General features: G+C 43.3%; 1 protein-coding gene across 1 annotated transcript in view; it reads left to right on the top strand.

The window, feature by feature from the left end:
- Nucleotides 1-21,229, top strand: part of CUL4B (cullin 4B) — a 945,370-nt gene that overhangs the window by 782,142 nt on the left and 141,999 nt on the right. The window contains exon 17 of the mRNA XM_078688736.1: nucleotides 18,810-18,923. Within this exon, the coding sequence (XP_078544862.1) occupies nucleotides 18,810-18,923 (114 nt within the window). The remainder of the gene's footprint in view (nucleotides 1-18,809; nucleotides 18,924-21,229) is intronic.

Genomic DNA, 21,229 nt, shown 5'->3' with positions numbered 1-21,229 from the left:
AACAATAGCCCTTCCTGCAGGAGCTACTCACCAGAGTAAACGGCTGGCCACACCTGTTAAGAAGCCGTCACAAGTGAGAAGCAAGCACCAATTTCCCCGATGCTCATCTATTATTTACTTTTTACCCAGGTCCCACCATGGTAAGCAGTAACCTGGGAAAACAAACACACCAAAAAACCTTGTATGAGGTCTCCATAGCACGATATCCATATTCCTAACACTGGATAAGGCAAACTCTCCTAATTGCTTACCTGTTGGGCAGCGTATCCCGCAGCAAAAAGTCCCTTCCTCCGATACCGGGTATAACAAACAAACTCACCGGAGCTTGTTTAAATGGAGACGTGATTCCCGCAACGCTGATCATGTGACAGCTTCATAATAGAAACTGAGGAGCAACCAGTGTATCTCCTAAATCTTTTCCAATACGGGGGCCACATTAGACTACCTCCCAGTCTTGCAGACTAACTGAGTCAAGTTGATGGACCATAGTCTAAAGCATTTCCACAATAAATTCTTGTGTGCGCTTGAAATAAAAGCTAAGATGGACATTGGTAAAGTATACCCTAAGTCTCCCTAATCTCCCGCTATGACTATCAACACACCATCTGCATCAATTCGGCTCCTCGTCAATGGAACGGACTCCATTTAAATTCTGCCCTCTGTACCACGTGGAATATCCATGCACACTCATCAGGTGTGTAATTTGTGCTTGTCCCCCGAGCAAAAAGGAACAAGACTGCGAAACGTGCCGCTCTTTCAGGTCGAAGTAAACTCTCCGAGTTAGTCGGGCTCGACGTTGGGAGATGCAGCGGTTGGATGTCACACCAGACCTGAGAAGAATCTGAGCAGGAAGAGGTATCGGCGGCAGAAGAAGAGATGGCTTCGGCTCCATCTGACACTGGGTCCGACCTACAGATCGACCTCGAAGACGACGATGTGCCGCAGGGACAAGGGGACGTGACAACTGAAGCTACCTCCCCTCCCTCCCCCCCTCTCTCACACCCCGCCTCATGGCTCGGCACTGAAACACTCCGAAAAGCCTTCCGGCCAATGCCCACTTCTGAGCCGAAACCTTGGGTCTCCAAATGCAAGATTGGTTCCCTACCGAAATCTTGGGAGCCGAAATCTTCAAACCTAAAAAAACCTTGAAGTCGAAAGCCTCCGCACCAAAATGACTTTCCAGCTCGGCTCCGAAAGCTTCGGTTCCGAATCCAAAAACTTGCCTGCAACACAGCCGGATCCAAATAAAGACACTACCGCCTGCATTGGATCCAAAACAGAAAAAGCACAAGCTTTCTGATGAGGACAGCCCATACAAAATTCCTTTGAAAAAGGAAAAGTGTAGGCACTAGCCCTTTCCATACTTTTCCACCTCCACCTCCTCCCTCTTAACCACAGCTTATCCATTGAATATTACACCTAGCCACTCCCCTCCATCTCAACTTGATACAGGAGACACTGGCGATGATGATATACATGTACTAGATGCTTGGAAGGATTACACTACTCATCCTCCACAGGATACAGACCCTGATCTTTATCATGCTAGGCCATCTACACCTGATGACAATATGTCATACCAACTACTTATTGCCAGGGCAGCAGAATGCCATGGGGTGGAGCTACATAAAGGGTCTCTAGACGCAGATTTTCTATTTGACACTATAGCTACACATAACTCTGGATGGATGGATAGGTTTTTATATAGCGCAATATCACCGTCAGGTCTCAAAGCGCTTTGCATTGGGAACCCGTCCTGGTTTTTCCCTGTGAGATAGCCCCTACTGGGTATCACCAAGGTGAAAGCCAGGCATCCCGCCGCGGGGGGCCGTAGTGGAGATTAAGCAAGCTAATGCCCAGAGTTGCTGAGTGTGAACCTGTGATTCGAGTAGGCACCGAAGCGAGAATTACCGAGTCCGTGGACATTTTGGGCTCAAGACCCTGCCGCGTCGGGAATTGAACCCTGGTCCCGGGTCTGATCTCAGCGTCCGGGTCTGCCTCCTCTAACCAGTGAGCCACACTCTCCCTATGCTCAAGGGTATGTTTAGGCATACAGACAATATTTTTAAAGATCCTGTCCATGCTAGAATTCTTACTCCCAAAGTGGACAAAAAATATAAACCTTCCCCCACAGATCCTATTTTTATCAAATGCCAATTCTCAAGCATCAGGGTATTCCCCTCCCCCAGCTAAAGAATCAAAACGTAGCGATGCTTCAGGCAAACGTGTAGCAGCACAAGCAGTGCATCACTGGCGTATTGCCGATACGCAGGTACTACTAGCAAGGTATAATAGGGCACATTGGGATGCAATGGAGCAATTGCTTCAATTTCTCCTAGATGAGCATAAGGCAAAAGCTCATGACTTAGGCCAAGAAGGGAAGTTAATTTACAATGCTTTTATCAGATGCGGTCTAGATGCAGCTGACACCACAGCTAGAGAAATAAACACTAGCATCTTGTCAAGACGCCATGCTTGGTTACGGAGTTCAGGATTCAAGCCCGAAGTTCAACAATCCATCTTAAATATACCATTTGATCAAAAACATCTTTGTGGCCCCGATGTTGATTTAGCACATGATAAAATCAAAAAGGATACTGATGTGGCAAAATCAATGGGAGCACTTCAATCTCCCTCACACAGAGTTTCCTTTCGGTGCTCTTTTTATATAGGAGGGTCCAAGTCTATTAGTACAAGCCAGAGCACTTATTCCTTCAAAGGCAATTCTCAATCCTCCTTTACAAAAGGATTTTACAGAAGGGGTTATAGAGGAAATAGTCCTAGAGGCAGAGGTAAAATCACCAAACCCGCATTTCCCCTTCCTCTAACCAGCAGTGACTTCCCACCGACTATTCCACACCTATCCTTGGAAGACTTCAAAACTTTCTCCCCATTTGGCAATCCATAACATCCAACAAATGGGTGCTTAGAATTATCCAACATGGCTACTGCCAAGTGCTTACCAACAATCCTCCAAACATTCCTCCTCGATCCCACAAAATATCACCAGACCATCTACACCTACTACAGCAAGAGGTGCTATCTGTATTACAAAAAAAGGGCTATAAATGTAAATGTGGGATACTTGTAAAGCGCACTGTTACTCTACCCGAGTGTCCTGGCGCTGTAGACCGCTGGGGAACCCGTCCTGGTTTTCCCTGTGAGATGGTCCCTTCTGGGTATCTCCAGGGTGAAACCAGGCATCCCCGGCGTCTGTGGGGGGGGCCGTTGTAGAGATGAGGCAAGCTTAATGCCCAGAGTTACCAAGTGTGTTCCCTGGTTAGAGTAGGCACTGAGGCGAGAATTATCGAGTCCGTTGACCCTGGTCCAAGACCCTGCCGCCGTCGGGAATTGAACCCTGGTCCCAGGCTGTTCTCTGCTTGCAGGTCTGCCGCCTCTAACCAGTGAGCCACACCTCTCCACTATAGAACCAGTCCCACTACAGTACCATGGGTTAGGGGTTTATTCCCTTTACTTTCTGATCCCCAAAAAGGACGGATCTCTGAGACCTATTCTCGATATCAGGGATTTAAAAAAATACATATTGTCAGCACACTTTGACATGGTCACTCTTCAACAAGTGCTTCACCTGTTGCAGCAGAACGACTTCATGTCTATGCTAGATCTAAAAGACTCCTACTTTCATATTCCAATCCATCCAGCTCATCGTAAATACCTCAGATTTGTGATAGCAGGCAAACATTTCCAATTCAAGGTACTTCCATTTGATGTCACTACAGCCCACAGAGTGTTCACCAAATGTCTTGCTGTAGTAGCCGCTCATCTCCGAAGACAATGTATACATGTCTTCCCTTACCTGGACGACTGGCTTATCAAAGTAAGCACTCACCAGAACTGTATACTACACACTCAGACCACAGTACATCTACTTCATCAGTTAGGGTTCAAAATAATGCACATAAATCTCACCTGTGTCAGGCACAAATAGATGTGTTCGCCACAGCGTACAACACAAAATGCCCAAACTCCACATCCAGGTTCCCACACCAAGCATCCAAGGGCAATGCTATATGGATGAATTGGTCAGGGATATTTGCTTACACTTTTCCACCTCTCCCACTAATTCCGTTTCTGGTTCAGAAGCTCAGGCAAACGTCCTTCACTGTGGTACTAGTAGCACCTACTTGGGCTCATCAACCTTGGTACACCAACCTATTTGAACCCCCATTAGTTCCACGTCATAAATTACATCTCACACCCTCTCTCCTCACTCAGAGACATGGAGAAATAAGACCTCCAAATCAGAAAGAACTCAACCCAGCAATTTGGCTGCTGAAGTCATAGAGTTTGGTTATTTAGAACTACCACCAGACTGTATGAATAATCTCAAAGAGGCTAGAAAGCCTACTACTAGAGCATGTTATGCAGCAAAGTGGAAACATTTATTGCCTATTGTAACATCAATCATATCAATCCACTTGATGCTTCTGTGCAAAACATTGTTTATTTATTGCATTTACAACAATGTGGATTAGCTTACACATCCATTCGCTTACATTAAAAAGAGTAATACCTCCAGGATTCCACCTGCTCCAGAGTGGAATTTAAACATGGTTCTTACAAGGCTAATGTGTCCACCTTTTGGACCATTGCGCAAATGTCAGCTACAATTCCTATCATGGAAAGTCGCTTTCCTCATAGCAGTAACCTCACTAAGGAGAGTTGGTGAACTCCAGGCATTAACCATACTAGAGCCTTCCTTTCAACTTCACAAGGATAGAGTTGTACTTCGTACTAATCCTAAATTCCTCCCTAAAGTAGTTTCTGCTTGTCATATCAATCAATCAGTTGAGTTACCTGTTTTCTTTCCTCAACCTGATTATGTAGCAGAACGAGCTCTGCATACACTTTGTTAGGCAAGCTATCTTTACTACATAGAACTAAAGACTTCAAGAAAACGAAAGAACTATTTGTTGCTTCTTCTCCCCCTCACAAGGGCAATCCTATCTCCAAGTCATGTATTGCAAGATGGATTGTAAAACGTATCCAAACATGTTATACTAAAGCAAAGAGAACTTTGTTAGTACCCCATACGGGTATTCCACTCGCAAAATAGGGGCTACTATGGCCTTCTTGGGAAATATCCGCATAACTGACATTTGTAAGGCAGCAACATGGTCTACACCTCACACATTCACAAACCACTATTGTATAATGTGTCCTCAAGACAACAAGCAAATGTATGCCAAGCAGTACTTAAAACACTATTTCAAAGCACTACGACCACTGCAGGTTAGCCACCACTTTGAGAGATTACTTCTATATAGTCTATGCAAAGCATGTGATCTACAGGTCACATGCATCAAACGGAAAATGTTAGTTACCCAGTAAGCATCTGCTCCTAGCATGTTGAGCTGTAGATTCACATGTTTGCCCCACCCACCTCCCCGGTCTCCTGTAGTGGTTGTAGTTCTTAATTTACATTCATACTCATGGACATCTCTATTCTACACTTCCTAACTCCATTTATCACCCTCTGCGGAAAGGAAAACAATCTTAACGATGGAGTCGCTGCTCATGGGCACTATCACCGAAAGGAGGAGTCACCTACCTCTTGACTGGAAAGACTTCTTCGAACAAAAACATGTTGCAAACATCCGGACCCAACACTAGATGGCAGGAGTATGCAAATCATGTGAATCTACAGCTCTACATGCCAAGAACAGATGCTTACTGGGTAAGTAACATAATCCTTTTCCAGCTCCATAGAGACAAAGTAGTGCTCAGAAGAAACCCAGAATTCTTTCCAAAAGTAATTTCCCCTTTTCATATTAATCAATCAATAGAATTGCTTGTCTTCTTTTCACAACCTGACTAAGTTTCAGAGAGGGTTTTACATGCTTTAGATGTTAATAGTGCTTTAATGTATTATATCGACAGAACTAAAACTTACAGAAAGACCAAGCAATTATTCATTGCTTTTGCACCTCCCGACATTGGAAATGCTATTTCTAAATCTGGAATTTCAAGATGGATAGTAAAATATGTCCAAGCTTGTTATGCTAAAGCCAAAAGACTTCAACCTGCTCCCCCCTAAAGCTCAATCTAGTCGTAAAATAGGGGCTTCTATGGCATTTTTAAGGAATATTCATATTGTTGTTATTTGTAAAGCAGCAACATGGTCCTCTCTAGACACCTTCAGAAAACATTATTGTGTAGATGTATTTGCTCGTCAACAAGCCAATGTTGGCCAAGTTGTATTAAGAACTTTTTTTCAAACAACTGTAACCCCCACGGATTAACCACTGCTTAGGGAGAGGGACTGCTTTACAGTCCATTCACAGCATGTGTACCTACTGCACACATGCCTCGAAGGGATTGTTATCCAGTAAGCATCTGTTCTCTGCAAAACTATCTGGCAATGGAGTAACGGACCATGCGCAGTGTCACCAAGAGGAGGGGTCACACAGCCTTGCGATTCTTGTAATCATCTGAGCACAACACTAGATGGCAGACTTATGCAAAGCATGTGAATCTACAGCACTACATGGCAAGAACAGATGCGTACTAGGGTAAGTAACATGATCCTTTTGAGGGGCATTGTACATATGCCCCCCCTTCTTTTATTATGCTTCAGTAAGACATAAATTTGGTCCTAACATTCTTGATGTGTGCTCCTTTCAAGCATCTTCACAATTATCCCCTTAAGCTGCTCACCATCAAAACAGACGTTTTTTGCGATTACTTCGGCCCGGGGGGTGAATGGGGAGAGTGAACTCTAGACTTTATCTTTCAGGCCTCTATTCGTATCAGTTTCAGTACAAACTGGTGCTTCGTACAAGTGCCTCTGGCCTGCCGAAAGTGGTGACACAATTTTGCCCACCTTCTGCGCTCCGCCACATCCCTCTAAGGCAGAGGAGCAACTCCACCTTCTGGACCCAAAAAAGAGCAATGTCGTACTACCTTGACTGCACACAAGAGTTCACAGTGAATGACCAACTCTTCATGCTGTATATTGGTGCGAAGAAAGGTCGGGCGCGATGCAGAAATAGACTATCTCTTGATGGATTGATCTCTGCATCAAGATCTGCTAAGCATTGGCAAAGAAGCAGCCTCCTGAAGACATACAAGCTCATTCCCCCAGAGCTAAAGCTGCGACCACAGTGTTAGCACGTGGAGTCCCAATCCTGGGCATCTACCAGGCAACAATGTAGGCTTCCCTGCACGTTTACCAGCATTACTGCCTTCACAGTCCGGTCCGCAGGGACGTGCACTTCGCCTGTTGGCTCCTACAGGACTTCCTAGTTTAAATTTGTCATCAGAGCCAGCACTAGGGATGGTATTGCTTTGGTATCTATTCCAAGTTATACAATCTGCTACTAGAAGTGTTTATCAGAGGAACAAGTTTCTTACCTTTAGTACCGCCTTATCGGGTAGAGACAATATCTAGCCGCTGATTCCATACCTTTCCACTTATTCTCGCCGTTCTGCGGACAGATTTCTAGTGTCGGAGATTATCCTCTCTAGGGCTCTAGGTTGGACGCACCAGTATCCGTTCCCTACATGGCTCCGTATTCTGATGTGTAAAGTCTTGAAAAGTAGCTGAAGTCAGCGGCCGAGGTGGTGCCTGTATAGATGATGCAGACGCAACCGGCGCGAACAACGCCACCTACCGGCGCACATGGGTACTACTCACGAAAAATCTTACGGACCCAATCTGACGCCTGGGTAAATTCAAAGGTTAGCAATCGGCGGCTAGATATTGTCTCTACCAGATAAGGCGTTACCCAAGGTAAGTAATTTGTTAATCCGGATGCTAATTTAAAACTTCTATGGTTCCTATTGCCTCTGCTGAATAGTTATCTTTGAAATACAACCATCACCAGTCTGCAACTCGGGAAAGACCAGAGTAGCACCATTTATCTCCCAGTAGACGTTGTTTTCCCATCTGTGCAGATTCCGACTTTAAAAAAAGATGGTGCTGGAATTCCCAATTACATTGCTGTTAGCCAATGTTCTACATGGTGTGTTTATGCAACCTCACCATGTAATATACTTTCCAACCCCTTTAGGAACCTTGTGTTTCGTCTGTCAAACCCTCCGCTCAATCCTAGGTAGCTCTGGCACTGAGCCACAAGCCTTACATAGAGGAACAAGTGTAAAGCATTTAACTGGCACCAAAACCATTGAAGAGTAAATCTGCAAGACACTAAATAAATCTGACACTGATTTATAAAAATACACAGTTTTTTAATGTATTTTTTGACACAACAAAAAAGATGGGTACTGGAGATATAGAATTTACAAGGTATAGTAGCTCAAATTAGTTCACTTAATTACGACAACAAAGTGGCAGCATTGTTAAAGTTGCACACTGCAACTTGTTAAATTAGTTACGACTTGAGACTAAAGTCTGCCTTAATGTAACAAGTTGTTTGATACCTTGGATGACCTATCTTGGTTTCACAGCTGAGGGTTCCGTGTGTAACTCTGTACACGCCAATTGAGCAACCAAGCCTTTCCACATTAAAAACAACAGTTTTTAATTTTTACTACCAGAACATGTAAAATACTTGTTCTGTCCTTGTGAGAAGTCTGACTTTGCCGTTACTTTAAATGACAGCCAGACCAGCAGTTTTAACTTCTCTTCCAGCATGCAAATGGCAGGCCGGGAGTCTCATGTTACTCCTGTCACACCCAGGGTGGCACAACCAGTGCTGCAATCCCTGGGAGGGACTCTCTAACTTACACGCCCTGGGTACCATTTACAAAGGACTTACTGGTAAGTTCGCTTAGCTAATTGGGTATAAGCCAATTCAACATACCTGCTAAAGGGTAAGGGCACAGACACAGGTCTGGTTAGCCAGCCTCAGTGTACTCTGAGTAAAAAAGAAAAACAGCAGATTCAGTCCAAAGACGTGGGATTGACCACACAAAAACGGCATTTCTTAAACTTGCCCACATTTGAACAGGCAGGTGCCCAGACATCATAGACTGGCATTAAAATGATCCTGGCTTGCAGGAAACAACTGTGGGACTGCAGGGCTGGTTTATGACTGGATGGTGTCCCTGGACTTGCAGAACTCATATTTTCATAAACGAGCCCTGCAGTCCCACAGGTATTACCTACGAGTCAGGAGTTTCCCGTGTTCTCCTTTGGCCTCATCAAGCACCCCTTTGGTGTTCGCGAATGTAATGGCTGTGATCCCTGTTCATCTTTAGAGGTTGTGAATTCCTCTAGTCCTGTACTTTGATGACTGGCTGCTAAAGGCAGGTTTGCCACAGTCTGTTGTGAACCACCTCTGAATGACAGTTGAACTTTTAACATAGTTGGGTTTTACCATACAAGATCCGAAGTCCCACCTGATTCCCACACAGAGGCTCCCATTCATTGGACATTGAGTTCAGGGCTTTTCCTCCCCAGTAACAAGTCGAGAACATTCGGGATATGATCCCAGTATTTTGGGCTCGGTCATGCATCACAGTAAGGGTGGCTGTGTGTTGCTTGCCATCTTAGCCTTATGCATTCTTCTTGTCAGCTGTGCCAAGTTGCACATGTCGGGGAAAACAAAGGGAGGCTCGGGTCCTGTCACTGTCTGGCCTGGACCTCTATAATGTAGTAAACAAAAACAATTGGCCCGACAGGTTCTATTTGAACTTCTACCCCGCCTAGTTTAATGAATTACTAGGTCGGACAACTTTTAGTTGAACAAATTCATACTTTATATAGAATTTTTTAGAAAATTATTCTTTTGTCATCAAAGAAAACACAATAAGTGACATATATATACAATTTTGCAAAGTGAAACAAAAGTGAAACAATTATATGGCAAAATAGTGGAAAAGGAGGGGTGCACAACGAGAAGGTAGGTAGAAGTTTATAAGTTCTGGGTGCACTCAAGGGTAGTGTTATCCGTCTGAAACACTTTGAATTATAACTTGGTTGTGTATGCGGAGCCCCGCTGATACATCCCCTGGTGAGGCACACCAATTTCGGTCACACACAAGTGCTTCTTTAGTATTGTATTCTTCGTTTATTTCATTTCAGTAATTTATATTCATTTTGATCATAGATGACTTGAATATTAAACAGCATATCCAACAGTCGTTATCCATAACATTTAAACATTGGCCTCCAATGCATTTCGGGCTTGAGGGCCCTTGGTCACGGAGAGCTGAGGAGGAAGCACAGGGGGGGGCGGTAGTGAGAAACTATATCACAATAAAGAGAGTAAGGGGGTCTACTAGGGTGATAAGGTGTCTGGGCTCATTCGTTGTCTCTAGTGCACGAGGCTGTAGTGAGGGGTGGGGAATGTGAAGGGAAATTACCGTCGGTGAGTCAAACTAAAGCAAACATGTTAAAAATGGTGAAGACAAAGCGTCTTTGCATCTTACTTTAAAGTTACGCGTAGCGTCTGTAGACGTTCTCCATCGGTCATCCGTTCGCTGTTCCTCACGCGTGTGGGACAGCCTGCTAAATATTTACATGAACAGTGATGACGGACTAGCGCCCGATGGTTACGGGGGCCATCTTGGAATGGTGTGTTTAAAGAAAAGATGCTAGAAAGGCGGGGGCCATCTATGAATGGTAGATGCTGAGGGAAAGTGTCAAGGGAAAAGCCACAGTGTGCTATGTATATGAGAGGGTACAATTAATAGACAATAGAGACAAACATGTGTGGTTCAGACAGGAATAGAGAGGTAGGTGAAGCAGCAACATGGTATGATACAAATGGTCCTACAGGTAGCAGCTAAATTCTGTCCGATCATTGAGCCCGTGGGGCTTAAGAGTTTGCAGAAGGTAGGTCCATTCAAGTTCTCTCTTGAGTAGCAGTTTAGAGTTGTCTATGCCTTCTTTTTTGGACACTATCTCTAGGACCAAAAATTTTAATTGGGCGATGGTGTGGCGTGCTTCCACGAAGTGACAGGCAATGCTGGATTTCTCACTTTTTAGTCTAATGTTAGACTTGTGTTCGTTTAGTCTGGTTTTAATCTTTCGTTCGGTCTTCCCTATGTATAGCTTGCCACATGGGCATTTGATGGCATAAATCAGATTGGTAGAATCGCAGGTGGCATCTACGTGGAGTTTGATGTTGTGTCCTTTCATAGGATGTTGTATTTCATTGCCCCTGATTACACTGTTGCAGTGACCGCAATTCAGGCAAGGTTGAGTGCCACGGTGTCGTTTGGTTAGCTCAGTGGGTTTAGCTAGTATTTCTTTAATGTTTCGGCTCCTAGTGTGAGCGAAAATTGGCGGCTCGTTGAAGATGCCTTGGAAGTCGGGTTCATTTTGTAGTATAGGCCAATGCTTCCAGATAATTCTTTTGTATGTTGCACTGGCGGTAGAGAATTTAGACACAAGGACCATTCGTTGTTCTGTGTTCTTATGTGTCTTTGTCAGACAGTCCTGTCTTGATGTGTTGGCGACGCGGGATTGCGCGTCTTGTAAAATGGTCTCAGGGTAGCCACGTGCTCGAAATCTGTTTGACATTTCCAACATTCTTTTGTCAACCATTGTTTCATCTGATACAATGCGCTTGACGCGCAGCATTTGGGAGTACGGAAGGTGTTTTTTCAGGGAACCTTGATGAAAGCTGGTAAAGTGGAGAGCATTATTCCGGTCTGTACTCTTTCTGTGGAGATCTGTGACGATTCCGTCAGTTGTGTTCTTGATGTGCACATCTAAGAAGGCGATGTCCGTTTCGCTAATTTGCCACGTGAGTTTGATCCGTGGGTCTTTTGTATTAGTCTCCATGAGGAGATTGTGTAAGGATTCTTTTGTGTCTGCCCACAAGAAGAATAGGTCATCAATGTACCGTAAGAATAGTTTCGTGTGTCTTATGAAACTTGGATGAGTGTATAAATATTTAGTTTCGAAATTCTCCATGTAGGTATTGGCGTAGGACGGGGCAGCGCAGTTTCCCATAGCCATTCCTGAAAGTTGCAAAAACCATTGATTATTGACTGTGAAGTAACTATGATATAAGGTGAAAATCATTAGTTCCATGAGGAACGTTTGCATATCAGGGTGGATGGTGCTTTTGAGCAAGGCCTGTTCTATAGCTTCAATGCCTCCCGCATGGGGTATTGATGTATATAGAGAGCTCACATCGGCTGTACAAAACACTAGAGGCTCATTACTGGAAGTTTGAATGTGTGATAATTTGGTGAGAAACTCTGTTGTATCTCTGATATAACTACATGATTGGGTGACCAGTGGTTGTAGATATTTGTCGAGGCATTTGCCGATGGTTTCATGGATTGACCGTTTGGTGGATACGATTGGTCTGAATGGGGGGTCCATTAGGTTTTTATGGATTTTCGGGCACATATGGATCGTGGGACTTTTTGGATATTCCACTATCAGGTATTTCTTGGTACGTTCTTCTATGATTCCTGATTGGTGTGCTTTGTTTACAATCTCTTTGAGTTGGTTGTGATACTCATTGGTAGGGTTGTAATCCAACGCCATGTACGTGTCATTATCTTGAATATGTTCCAACAGTTTGTTCGTGTACATTTCACTATCCAGTATAACCAGGGCTCCACCTTTGTCTGCTTTGGTGATTTTTATACTTGGATTATTGGCTAAAGCTTTAAGCGTGTCCCGATCCTTGTTAGTTAAGTTGTGGGTTTTTCTGGGTGCCTTGAAATTGATGTTTGCTAAGTCTTTACGGACCAGTGCTTCAAACAAGTCAATACATTTGTGACTGGTAGGTGCTTGGTAAGTGCTAGGAGGTCGTAGGCCCATGAGTTCGTCCGTTTTTTCTGTGTTAGATGAGGGTAATACGTTGTCAAAGAAATGTCTCAATCGCAATTTGCGGGTGAACTTGAAGGTACTGACCTCGAGTTCCAAAAGGTTAGTGGATGTCGTAGGAATGAATGAAGTGCCTTTTTCTAAAAGGTTCATTTGGTGTTGGTTTATTTGAGTTTTTGAAATGTTGATTACGAGACTTGTTTCTTTGGTTTCTGGTCTTTCTTGGCTACCGTGCTTCTTGTAGCCGGTGGACTTATGTCTCGCTCTTTTGATCTTGCTCCGCCTGGGTCTTCTGGAGGGTCTGGGCCGATCTCTAAAAAAGGAGAAGAGCTTGCAGTTGTTTGTTCTTCAGTGATATTGGACGAGCTTGCATTTGTGCTGGTGCTGGCCTGTTGTTTGTCCGATATATTTCTGGCATTTGGGGGTCTTCTAGTTGGACGGGTGGTTGAATCGGTGTCGGATGAAGAAGTATCCGTTTGAGGATTGAATGGTCGATTACGGCGTCTTTGAGCATAAACATCAGCCCACGGATAGACCTCGTCGAGCTTATAGTCCAGCGTGTCGCGCCGGAATTTTCTGACTTTTCGTTCAAGTATTTCCTTCTGATACTTGTCGAGTATAATTTTTGTTTCATCCAGCATAGCAGAGAGTTCTTCGGATGTTAGTAGATTCTTAATCTCGTTATCAATCTCTTTAATTTCCACCTCTAATTCTTTTAGTATGCCAGCTAGTTCTTCAACTATTAAGAGTATAAGGTCAAGACTACATTTATTCAATATTCCGTTCCATTTCTCCAGGAAACTCTTAGAGTTCTTACAAAGGGACGGTTTAAGAGAAATGCGTAATCCACGTTCACTCGTAATTCCGCCTACGGCGGGGTAGCACACACTCAACCATGCAATTTGATGATATCAGCAAGAGCACAGAAGCCAGAGCACACACATTAGTCTACGATGAAGCGGAGAAAGAACGAATATACTCGCTGATCGAGGAAGATATCAGCCCCTCCACCACCACAAGGAATAAAGAGCAATGTGTAAAGCAGCTTATTTACCTATCGAAACGACATATAAATCAAAAGCTCCATGCGAGCACATTGTTGCGCTATCACCGGGCACTCAGAATCCCACGTGGATTACGCATTTCTCTTAAACCGTCCCTTTGTAAGAACTCTAAGAGTTTCCTGGAGAAATGGAACGGAATATTGAATAAATGTAGTCTTGACCTTATACTCTTAATAGTTGAAGAACTAGCTGGCATACTAAAAGAATTAGAGGTGGAAATTAAAGAGATTGATAACGAGATTAAGAATCTACTAACATCCGAAGAACTCTCTGCTATGCTGGATGAAACAAAAATTATACTCGACAAGTATCAGAAGGAAATACTTGAACGAAAAGTCAGAAAATTCCGGCGCGACACGCTGGACTATAAGCTCGACGAGGTCTATCCGTGGGCTGATGTTTATGCTCAAAGACGCCGTAATCGACCATTGAATCCTCAAACGGATACTTCTTCATCCGACACCGATTCAACCACCCGTCCAACTAGAAGACCCCCAAATGCCAGAAATATATCGGACAAACAACAGGCCAGCACCAGCACAAATGCAAGCTCGTCCAATATCACTGAAGAACAAACAACTGCAAGCTCTTCTCCTTTTTTAGAGATCGGCCCAGACCCTCCAGAAGACCCAGGCGGAGCAAGATCAAAAGAGCGAGACATAAGTCCACCGGCTACAAGAAGCACGGTAGCCAAGAAAGACCAGAAACCAAAGAAACAAGTCTCGTAATCAACATTTCAAAAACTCAAATAAACCAACACCAAATGAACCTTTTAGAAAAAGGCACTTCATTCATTCCTACGACATCCACTAACCTTTTGGAACTCGAGGTCAGTACCTTCAAGTTCACCCGCAAATTGCGATTGAGACATTTCTTTGACAACGTATTACCCTCATCTAACACAGAAAAAACGGACGAACTCATGGGCCTACGACCTCCTAGCACTTACCAAGCACCTACCAGTCACAAATGTATTGACTTGTTTGAAGCACTGGTCCGTAAAGACTTAGCAAACATCAATTTCAAGGCACCCAGAAAAACCCACAACTTAACTAACAAGGATCGGGACACGCTTAAAGCTTTAGCCAATAATCCAAGTATAAAAATCACCAAAGCAGACAAAGGTGGAGCCCTGGTTATACTGGATAGTGAAATGTACACGAACAAACTGTTGGAACATATTCAAGATAATGACACGTACATGGCGTTGGATTACAACCCTACCAATGAGTATCACAACCAACTCAAAGAGATTGTAAACAAAGCACACCAATCAGGAATCATAGAAGAACGTACCAAGAAATACCTGATAGTGGAATATCCAAAAAGTCCCACGATCCATATGTGCCCGAAAATCCATAAAAACCTAATGGACCCCCCATTCAGACCAATCGTATCCACCAAACGGTCAATCCATGAAACCATCGGCAAATTCCTCGACAAATATCTACAACCACTGGTCACCCAATCATGTAGTTATATCAGAGATACAACAGAGTTTCTCACCAAATTATCACACATTCAAACTTCCAGTAATGAGCCTCTAGTGTTTTGTACAGCCGATGTGAGCTCTCTATATACATCAATACCCCATGCGGGAGGCATTGAAGCTATAGAACAGGCCTTGCTCAAAAGCACCATCCACCCTGATATGCAAACGTTCCTCATGGAACTAATGATTTTCACCTTATATCATAGTTACTTCACAGTCAATAATCAATGGTTTTTGCAACTTTCAGGAATGGCTATGGGAAACTGCGCTGCCCCGTCCTACGCCAATACCTACATGGAGAATTTCGAAACTAAATATTTATACACTCATCCAAGTTTCATAAGACACACGAAACTATTCTTACGGTACATTGATGACCTATTCTTCTTGTGGGCAGACACAAAAGAATCCTTACACAATCTCCTCATGGAGACTAATACAAAAGACCCACGGATCAAACTCACGTGGCAAATTAGCGAAACGGACATCGCCTTCTTAGATGTGCACATCAAGAACACAACTGACGGAATCGTCACAGATCTCCACAGAAAGAGTACAGACCGGAATAATGCTCTCCACTTTACCAGCTTTCATCAAGGTTCCCTGAAAAAACACCTTCCGTACTCCCAAATGCTGCGCGTCAAGCGCATTGTATCAGATGAAACAATGGTTGACAAAAGAATGTTGGAAATGTCAAACAGATTTCGAGCACGTGGCTACCCTGAGACCATTTTACAAGACGCGCAATCCCGCGTCGCCAACACATCAAGACAGGACTGTCTGACAAAGACACATAAGAACACAGAACAACGAATGGTCCTTGTGTCTAAATTCTCTACCGCCAGTGCAACATACAAAAGAATTATCTGGAAGCATTGGCCTATACTACAAAATGAACCCGACTTCCAAGGCATCTTCAACGAGCCGCCAATTTTCGCTCACACTAGGAGCCGAAACATTAAAGAAATACTAGCTAAACCCACTGAGCTAACCAAACGACACCGTGGCACTCAACCTTGCCTGAATTGCGGTCACTGCAACAGTGTAATCAGGGGCAATGAAATACAACATCCTATGAAAGGACACAACATCAAACTCCACGTAGATGCCACCTGCGATTCTACCAATCTGATTTATGCCATCAAATGCCCATGTGGCAAGCTATACATAGGGAAGACCGAACGAAAGATTAAAACCAGACTAAACGAACACAAGTCTAACATTAGACTAAAAAGTGAGAAATCCAGCATTGCCTGTCACTTCGTGGAAGCACGCCACACCATCGCCCAATTAAAATTTTTGGTCCTAGAGATAGTGTCCAAAAAAGAAGGCATAGACAACTCTAAACTGCTACTCAAGAGAGAACTTGAATGGACCTACCTTCTGCAAACTCTTAAGCCCCACGGGCTCAATGATCGGACAGAATTTAGCTGCTACCTGTAGGACCATTTGTATCATACCATGTTGCTGCTTCACCTACCTCTCTATTCCTGTCTGAACCACACATGTTTGTCTCTATTGTCTATTAATTGTACCCTCTCATATACATAGCACACTGTGGCTTTTCCCTTGACACTTTCCCTCAGCATCTACCATTCATAGATGGCCCCCGCCTTTCTAGCATCTTTTCTTTAAACACACCATTCCAAGATGGCCCCCGTAACCATCGGGCGCTAGTCCGTCATCACTGTTCATGTAAATATTTAGCAGGCTGTCCCACACGCGTGAGGAACAGCGAACGGATGACCGATGGAGAACGTCTACAGACGCTACGCGTAACTTTAAAGTAAGATGCAAAGACGCTTTGTCTTCACCATTTTTAACATGTTTGCTTTAGTTTGACTCACCGACGGTAATTTCCCTTCACATTCCCCACCCCTCACTACAGCCTCGTGCACTAGAGACAACGAATGAGCCCAGACACCTTATCACCCTAGTAGACCCCCTTACTCTCTTTATTGTGATATAGTTTCTCACTACCGCCCCCCCCTGTGCTTCCTCCTCAGCTCTCCGTGACCAAGGGCCCTCAAGCCCGAAATGCATTGGAGGCCAATGTTTAAATGTTATGGATAACGACTGTTGGATATGCTGTTTAATATTCAAGTCATCTATGATCAAAATGAATATAAATTACTGAAATGAAATAAACGAAGAATACAATACTAAAGAAGCACTTGTGTGTGACCGAAATTGGTGTGCCTCACCAGGGGATGTATCAGCGGGGCTCCGCATACACAACCAAGTTACAATTATATGGCAAACATCACAGAAAATTGTTACAACGCGTTTCGATCCCACTATAATTTGCAGGGATCTCCTCAGGACATGGACTGGGGGTCGTTGTCGCTTTTTTCGCCTGTGGGGGTCGTGAATTGTCAAAATTCGCCTGTGCGTCTTCTGTGTTTTTTGCGAAAACTAGTACAGACGAACAATGGTGGATGCAGGGTCTGTGCTCAGGTCTTCGATATTCTTTGTATCTTTACGAGATGCGAATCTCGCCTAGTCTGTAAGCGGTGTCAGGCGGCAGCCGCCAAACGCAGATTCCGGCTGTAATACAAAGGGCATAAGGTTACGGGCCCTCCCGGGTGAGCTAATTCGGAAAAAAGCTCGAGAACGGCGTTTTGTCGGGTTAGCTCACCCGGGAGGGCCCGTAACCTTATGCCCTTTGTCCCAGACGCCTTTTCTTTATCATATGACCCTCCGTGAAAGTTGACTCAATTCCTCATAATGTATTACTTGTAGAAGGCTATATTCACAGTGACACCCCTGTACTGTATTGTATTTTCCTTTATTGCAACTATGAAATCTGTATTGCTTGATATACCTGGACTGTGTAGTAGTCTTATTACTATCCATGCGATGACTGTTTGGATGTCCCCTACAGCTTCACTGCGCTCAATATGGCAAGGCACTTGAGTAACTTGTTGTTTCTTGCTGTTTTCTATTTTGTTGTTTTTCTGTTTGTTTCTATTTACTTTGTATTTCTTATCATTTGTCACCAATCTCATTTTCGCATTATTACTGTGTCACCATTATTATTTGTTCATTTCTTGAAAATGTAATAAAAATGATTTGGGAAAAAAAGAAGTGTCGTTAGAAGAGTGTTACTTACCTTTTGGTAATGCTCTTTCTCAGTGATGCGTATTACAAACAAAGAAGTGTAAGGCAGAATATGTATTTTAGAATGACTAATGAACCTGTTTACTTTCCCCACCTCCTACTCTCTCCTTTTTTCCATGCTTTTCATTCATCTCTTCTTTCCCCAACCTTGGCCCTACCAAGACAGAGCAGGTAGTGAAGTGTATTATGCATACGAGTGGCTAAGAAAGTGTAGCAAAGATGTAAGTTGTGGGGATTTTTTTTAAACTTGTAGTCTGAATATATGGTGAAGATTGTCATAATTATATTCTATATGTACATGTCTTCTGGAAAGTTTTAAATGCGGAAACACAAAAGTAGAATGTAAGTACCTTTGAAACAATAAAAAAAAAGTTTAAGCAACAAATTATCACAATTTTTCTATTCTTTCTTTTAGATGGTAAAACTCCAGGAGATTTTTAAGACCTTCTATCTAGGGAAGCACAGTGGTAGAAAGCTCCAGTGGCAGTCAACATTAGGACACTGTGTATTGAAAGCAGAGTTTAAAGAGGCAAGTTATTTTGTAATAATTGTGTTTTGAAGCTAGTGTGTAATCTATTTCCTTGATGTTCAAGAAGTTTCACCTAATTTCCTGCCTTCCAACTACCGTAGCAACATTTTGTTGATCCTGAAGATTCATTGCTCTGATTTACTTGTCTACACAAATCATATCCAGTTAAGAACCATACTTTATTTCAGAAATTAACTTAGTTTTTAGTGATAGGGAATATAGGAATACTGAAAGATATCTAATTTTGTATGATCGAATGGGCACATTTATGTTGGGTGGGTGGTGGGGGTTTGGGTGAAACTCACCACAGCTCCTTACTATTTCTTCTTTTTTTTAAAAAAAAAAAAGCCTATAATGTAAAGAATATAACCTAATACAGGTAACTTGTTACTTTTTTTTGTTTAATTTACAAGTGTATGTGCACCTTTCTGCTACATGGTCTGGCAACTTTAGTTTGCAAACTATTTTGAACCTGTAGCTTATAAAATCTCCATGCTCAGACATCCTTTAACTTTACTTATCCTCAGTTTTGGCCTTTAGTGATTTTCCTCTGAACTGGATATGTTTGCAACATTTTCATTTATTGACTTACGTTTGTTTTTATATATGCAACAATTAATTTTTGCTCCTGTTTTACTTCCAGGCCTTGTTTTTTGCTCTTCTGAGGGGACATATTTGTGCATAGTCAGCTTTCAAAGAGTGTATAATATCTAGGATGCAGTTGTCTGCTGCTCATGTTCTTCAGGACGGCCTCCGTTTTGGAATTTCCGTTCTTTATATCAGCACACACTGAAAGTTTGCTTTTGGGGTTAAATAATAGTACAGTGTTGCTCATGTCTATAAGATGACCTTTAGATGAGGCTATTATGGCACAGCACTGTGGAACATGAACAGCGATAACTATCCTTGTGATCTGTGCTAATGTCCTCCAGTGTAGTCCCATTAAATGTTCTTAAATCGGTGCCCCTTTTCCACTCAAGCATCCTGCACCTTTTTAATAGTCTTCTTAATGACTTTGACCATTTTCCTCAGAGCAGATAAATCTGTGTTCTGATGGATACTTCTTTGTGCAGATTCTTCATCTTTAAAATATTCCCAGGCGCCAGACTGGTTTAATCGATCTTTTTCAGCAGTGCTGTTGCACACCTGTAGGTGCCACTGTAGGGTTCTGAGGGTTCTGCAGCTATGTCATACTACTGTAGAAGTGATGGAATAGAGCTGCATGTAAGCGCCACTCCTGCCTGCTGGTATCAGTTAATTTCTTTCTGATGGCTATGTTTACTTGATGACTCCTCAAATATTAAATATCCCCAGATGCTAGACTGGATCCTGAAACATTGCATAACAATCCTATGCCATAGAGGGGTGCGCTGGCTCATTCTCTGCACTGGATGCAACACCATGGTGATGTCACTGATGCCATATAGCCACCATTGTGACTCAATGATTAGATTTCCTTTTTTCCATGACATTGGTCCAAAGCTCCTCCCCAGTGATTTTTGCTGGATTTTCCACAAAGATACATCTTCAGAAATGTTTCAGTGCAATGCTAGAGACCGTTTCTCCTAGAAAGTAAGGCTCCAAACCCTGTCATGTTTGCAGTTGACAATTGTCCATTTCAGACCCTCACAAGGTCTGCTAGTGGTGCTCGGGGTTGAAGAACAACTCAAGGTCATGCGATAAATGCTGCTTCATGCTCCCCAAAGCAGTCCAAGATCACAAGGCCAAATTTGTCACAGTTCATGACAAGCATAGGTCATGACGCCATTCACCCTGCACATTGGTGGTCACCCTCAAAGTCACACTTCTCTTTGTTCAAGTCAAAGGACAAAAAAACAGAGAAACAAGGTTGATATTTGAATCACGTGTACAGACTCTAACACTGGCGATGCCTCTTCGGGAAGAGTCTACTCTAGCAGTGCCTTTCTCCTCTGGTATCTTCCGCATGGGGCTAGCCCTGGGCCCCTTGTCACCTGTTTATTTCACAGTCCTGTCTGGAGTTCCTGGTGCCAGGGTGCAAGACAGCTAAATTTCTTAGCACCACAGTGGCACTCTTCCGGCAGGCTACACATCCCCATGTGTATTTGTGAGTTCCTTTTGGGTTTCCAGCAGTGGGTTCCCCTTCAGTGCAATACATCCCCTTAGATTCACCTTCAGGCAGCCTCTGTCATTGACTGGCTTCATTGCAACCCTAGGCGCTTCCAACAACACTAGCCTTGCTATAGGAGTTCCCAGAAACAAATGCCATAGTCCATAGGACCTTGGGTAAGGCCCATATGCTTATAGAGGAGTCTAGGAATAATAAC

Source organism: Lissotriton helveticus, chromosome 4_1, assembly GCF_964261635.1.
Source record: "Lissotriton helveticus chromosome 4_1, aLisHel1.1, whole genome shotgun sequence".
Taxonomy (NCBI): Eukaryota; Metazoa; Chordata; class Amphibia; order Caudata; family Salamandridae; genus Lissotriton; species Lissotriton helveticus.
Note: the sequence above shows the minus strand (reverse complement) of the source record. Positions and strands in the feature narration are given on the sequence as shown.